Source organism: Schistosoma mansoni, chromosome 5, assembly GCF_000237925.1.
Source record: "Schistosoma mansoni strain Puerto Rico chromosome 5, complete genome".
NCBI lineage: Eukaryota > Metazoa > Platyhelminthes > Trematoda > Strigeidida > Schistosomatidae > Schistosoma > Schistosoma mansoni.
The window spans coordinates 5,167,440-5,173,439 of NC_031499.1; the positions used below are offsets into that span (position 1 = coordinate 5,167,440).

The 6,000-nt window shown below is 36.4% G+C and overlaps 1 protein-coding gene across 1 annotated transcript in view; it reads left to right on the forward strand.

Annotated features, from left to right (window-relative positions):
- Smp_156920 (putative activating signal cointegrator 1 complex subunit 3, helc1) overlaps positions 1-6,000 on the forward strand; it is a gene marked incomplete at both ends in the record, with an annotated part of 89,004 nt that overhangs the window by 40,577 nt on the left and 42,427 nt on the right. The window contains 4 exons of the mRNA XM_018797713.1: positions 1,104-1,189; positions 2,731-2,923; positions 3,365-3,665; positions 5,241-5,383. Of these exons, the coding sequence (XP_018652727.1) occupies positions 1,104-1,189; positions 2,731-2,923; positions 3,365-3,665; positions 5,241-5,383 (723 nt within the window). The remainder of the gene's footprint in view (positions 1-1,103; positions 1,190-2,730; positions 2,924-3,364; positions 3,666-5,240; positions 5,384-6,000) is intronic.

Sequence of the window (6,000 nt, forward strand, 5' to 3'; positions counted from 1 at the left end):
GTATTCATTTTCCATTAATTTTGACTTATTTATTAATAACAGGTTTTATTTACTTATCTTAAATTTGTAAAGGTTTGTAGGCTTTCGAAATCCCCCAAATGCCCTGGTACGGCCGAGAATGGGGGGTGCCTGCCCTCTCTCACGAAATGCTCTCACGCATATACAGCCTCTGCCAGGGAAGTCCTACTCATCGCCTTTTCGTGGCGGGGATGTTATTTACGAAATTGAGAGAACGAAAAGCGAATGTCCGGCACTTTAACCGGAATGGTGGATACGGAGGGTCCATCTAGGGGAGTTGGAAAATCCTCATTCCAAACCAATGGTGCACATGGGCTCCAGTATCCTGAGGGAACAAATGGTGTATGAACTAATTGTTGGTCACCGGCTACCACAGGAATGCCTCTCCTCACGATGCTCCACTGTCTTGTGGATCAGACTTTTAGGTCGAAGGCTCCGGATGTGGCTCCCTAAGAATACCATCTGCTTCGGTCTGGGCACTCGGGCAGTATCATAGCCCTCAGAAAATTAAATGAAATGACGATTTTTTGTGTGGCGCATATATATCTGGTACCCCTTTGTACCAATATTTATATGTTTAGGTAAATAAATAAATAAATAAAGGTTTTCGAAAAATTCTGATACAGTCATACGTTTGTAACTTCATGCAGAAAACCCATACTTAATATTTTCATCGGACTGAGCTTTTTCTAAAGAAAATCACTGATTAAAAGCAGATGATTGGGACTGGTATGGTGTTCGGTAAATTGACCATAAGTTATCTAGAATTTCATCATCACGTTACATCTACGAACCTTTGAGTTTACTCCTCAATAAAAATGGTGTAGAGGCCAACGATTGACTAAAAATTCGTTTTGTTGTTAACTGGTGGTTCAGATGTAGAGTCGACTGAGAGCGTTACTCGACCCTGATCTTCATCCCAGTCAGTACTTATCATCAAATTATATCTAGAATCTTGAAGGAACTGGTATTTCCTGTTGGTGTAGACGAATCTGACATAGTTCACAACTCAGTGACTAATTAATGTTTATTTGTAAATGTAATTGATTATTTTGTGATAATTATTTTCGCTTATTTTTTACTAGTGTGTTTACATTGCTCCATTAAAAGCACTTGTACGTGAACGTATTGAAGATTGGAATATTCGAATCGGTCAAAAATTAAAGAAACGGTTAGTATTTAAAATAGATACGATTTTGTTTAATCTTATTGTTTACTCTAATTTATGCCAGGTAAAATCCGACTCATAATTCACGAGGTATTTTGGAGATAGTGTAACTTTGTTTTGTAAACTAATATGAGCAGTCAGGTTGAGATCAGGATCATCTCGACTCTGCCTACATCAATGAAGATCGGACTAGTCCCCACTCTATCGTAAATGTGGACTACCTGAAAGAGGCGTGTGGCAAAGATAAGTGTGGAATGAATAACCGGAGAAACTTTCTACTTTTGCTTCCTAACTGGATTGTCTCTAGGAAAAGGTCATTAGGTCTGATGCAAACCAGGGCGATGACCATAAACTGTACCCTAACCAGTGCACAGGGGTCGACACTAAACTTGTTTGTGATATAAGCATAGAGTAGTTGATCATCAATAGACGACTTACGACCCAAGTGATTTAAACGCAAGTAATGCACTCACTTACCACTGCTACTGGTCCCCGGTCTTCTGACAACAAAATCGAGTTGCATCCATATCTATGTGTATACTATGGAGTGTATAGGACCAGGGTTTATGCATTCTATGTATGCATGTAACGTATACTTCTGACCTCGAGCATCTATACTTATATGTGTAGTATGAAGTGAATAGGTCTCTTACGTGTGCATCCTATATATACATGTAACACGTGCTTGTGTTGTTATCCACGTTCCATACTAGTGTATTCATTATAGCTCTCGACGCCTCTGGGTTGTTACAATTTTTTCGGGTAGAAAAGTTCTTAGTTTAGCTGTGCAGAAGCGGACTTATAGCGTGCCAGTTTGCTTTACAAAAGTGTATTTGGACCAAAGTCCCTAATGACATACGATTTGTTCCAAAATAAACTGCTTGCTTGTCTCTATGTTTGCATTTTTCAGTGCTTCAATCTCAAATCTTTAATACAACTCTTTTCTTTTCTCGATAAATCAATCGAATTTCTTAATTAGTTAGATGAGTTAAATAAATATGTTAGGTAGTTAGATATAGACCAACAAGAAACGTGAACCTAAGTTTCAGATTAGTTGGCAATTGGTGGCCACGTTGCAACTTGGTCGATAAAATTCAATCATAACTTGAAGGACTAGACAAAAATTATATTGGTCATTTATTACTCAATAATCAATCAGCTGTAAACATTAATATATACGCGACTGGGTTTAAAAAGAAGCATATGACCAGTTTGTGACATGGTGCTGTAGTATAAATGAAAATTGTTCTGATTCAGACATCTGCTGATCCATTATAAGTTCTCTGTTTAATTTCAGAGATAGTGTTGTAACCCAGTGGTTTGAGATATTATCAGACACGGCTTTGAAAACAGAAGCCTAATGTAGTTTTCATTCACACTGCTCATAAATGTGACAGGAACTACTTTAACTGAAAGAAGTCTTTGTTTATTACATTTTTAGCCGAACTATTTCCTCTGTTGTGCATAGTATTCTTGTTTACACATTTATTTATTATGATTGTATTTCCATTTCTTCGTTTGTTTTATCAAAATATTATCTTTAGAGTTGTTGAATTAACCGGTGATATCACTCCAGATATTAAACAGTTATTGCGATCTGATTTAATAGTTACAACACCTGAGAAATGGGATGGTATTTCACGATCATGGCAGCATAGATCATATGTTCGTCAAGTTGCATTAATTATTATTGATGAAATTCATTTACTTGGCGAAGAACGAGGTCCTGTACTAGAAGTAAGTATCTGCCGAATGTATGTTCGATGTTAGTTTGGGTTTGTTTTTTATTATTTTTTTCATTAAATAGAAATTATATAAACTAAATAATGACTGTTTACATCATGAAATGATATCAACTAGCGAAACTGGGAGTTCCATAAAGTTTAGCATTCTTCAACAGTACTCACTAAAGACCCTGCATAAAGTTTAACTCATAACTTTCAGATTCTATGGTGAACAGAATAACGTTTAGTTCACTGAATTACATTTCGAGAGTTCATATGTGTTCAACTTCAGTCATTTCGCTATACAATGGATTTATCATCTATTCACTATTATTATTATATTACTTGTCCTACTTTTGCAACTCAACGCCAATCGAACAGATGAAATAAAAGGTCTCCAAGCAGAGTTGCAATTAATAATGTAACAGGTGATTTACTATTTTTCTCTCCATAGGTTCTAGTTTCTCGAGCAAATTACATCGCAAATCAAATTGGTCAGCCAATTCGAATTATTGGTTTGTCTACAGCGTTAGCCAATGCACCAGATCTGGCTGCATGGTTACATGTTCCATTCACTATGACTTCCATCGCAGAGGTTGCTTCAATTTCTGGCACTAGTTATGGATTAACTGGTAGAGGTTTATTTAATTTTCGACCATCTGTCAGACCAGTTCCATTGGAAGTTCATATACAGGGTTATCCAGGTAGACATTATTGTCCACGTATGGCTACAATGAATAGGCCAATTTTTCAAGGTAAAACTGTCGTTTGGATGAATTTTATTTTTGAAAATCATATTAAGTTTCCAATATATATGAATTATGGCTATCCATGGTATCCTAGAGTGTTGGTTTAATCTTATTTGAAACTTGTCGACTAGATTCATCAGGATCTTTCCATAGAATAGAACCTGGTAGGGACGAGTTCAATGTTTTACCCAAACCACAGTACCACTGACAATACAAAAAAAATGGTTGACTTCACATTGACCACACAAACACAAACAGCCGTAAAAAGATTGAAGAAGAAGAACACCATCATATTACAGCTTCATCAATCGACGTGCCGGAAAGTTCATATCAATTATCAACCAGCAGACTTCTTTGATATTTATTTAATCTATGAACCCATACGAAAAAGGTCAATTAGTTACAAGATCAGTGATCAGTCAATTTGTTTCCAAATGCGAATAAAGACGACGAAACTTACGAAGATAACAAATCACAAATAAGTTCAATAAAGTGAACCGATATAATACTTCTGGGATAACTAGAAAGCTTACTTCTACATGAAGTGTAGGCTGAAGATATTATTCATAATTAGAATGAAAGCTCCTCAGTTAAATCATCTAGCTTGGAAAACTCAACACTATTAAAATCATCCACTTTAGCTGCACATTTTCTCCATCATTTCAAACTACTGAACCCAATTAGTCATTAAAGTATTTAGCGGTTATAATATTTATGTGTGTTTGTTCGGTGAAATACAAACATTTACTGATATAATAGAATAAAAATGAGACATCATTCCAGGTCGTTTTTTCTTTCTTGTCAAATTAGTATGAATTCTGTTCAGCATGACAGGTGTAAACTCTCGTTCAGTGTTACTATATTTTGGGATACAACAGAGGCGACTCAGACATGATATTTACAAGTAAAAAATTGTTCAGAAAAGACCAATATCATGGAATGACATAAGCTAAGAAAGCATTCAACATCGGGGTTTATTGGACAGTTGTTTTATCCTAATTCGGAGCTCCTATTTGGTATGCACCCATGGCTTAATCAGACATCGTTTTACTTTTGGTCGTCGAATCACTATGGCCAGTTGTTTTTCATATCATGGTAGTCGATTGATTTGAACAATCTTTCAACATGTAAATATTTCGAAGCCTTCATCTTATTCATTAATGAGTTTTATGCAGCAAAAGAAACTAATTTTTAAATATTTTTTAACAAACTTATTACTAATGTAATAGGTTTGTGAAGGATTTCGAATTGCAAAGTGTGCATCTCATGAGAAACTGTATGATGAAGAAGTAGTTGTTCATAAAATAGCATCCAAGATGGTTGTTCAGCATCACGGATTGATGAAAAATTGAGCAATCACCGTGGGACCTGAATATCTTATGTTTAATCCTTAAAGGGGGTTGTAGATTTGCATTGATGAGGAGTCCCGCACTAAGATAAGACAGTACTTCGGTTGTTCTTGATTTTTAAGTGCTATTCAACTACAATGAGTTCGTGATGTAACCTAAAAATTTTCTTATTGTTTCATACGTAATAAACATACATGTTTATATATACATCACTCTTGTACATTGTTTTCAGCAATCAATAGTCATTCCCCGAATAAACCTGTCCTAATCTTTGTATCAAGTCGTCGACAAACTAGATTAACTGCTTTGGATTTGGTTAGTTATGTTGCAGCTTCTGATAATTCCAAATGTTGGTTGCATATGAAACCAGAAGAAGTAAGCTTTTTTTTCAAAATAAACTAAGATATAGTAAGCAGAGATGGATAGGGGGGTTCAATGCACTCTCTGACCCGGAAGTGTTCGTATTCGGGACCCTTAAGATGTTTATGAACTTATCACGCAGTTCATTTTTATTCAGACAATCCCATACAACAGTCCTGTCCACCCAATCACTAGGCCGCCCTGATATCAAGAAACACTACGATTGTTGGCCTGCGATAAGTATGACGGTGTTCTAACATTTGGCGGAGGGTGAAGATGTGATCCATGCATCCTCGACCAGAACGAAAACCAGCCTGCTCCTCGCGAGTCAATCGTTCTCGGGTTTTAAACAACCTACGAAGAATGATAGAAGCCAATAGTTTGGACGCAATCCGAAGTAGACTTATCCCCCGATAGATATTGCAGGAACAACGTGAACCCTTTTTAAAGATAGGGACTACTATCGACTCATTCCATGATGTTGGAACACTTTCTTCTTCCCAAACCTTTTCAAACAACACAGTCAATTCCTTAGTCAGAAAGTCGCCACCATCTTTAAAAAGAGCCGGAGGTAAGTCATCTGGGCTAGGTGATTTGTAACGTTTCAAGAGTTGGAGTTCCTTGCGGACTTC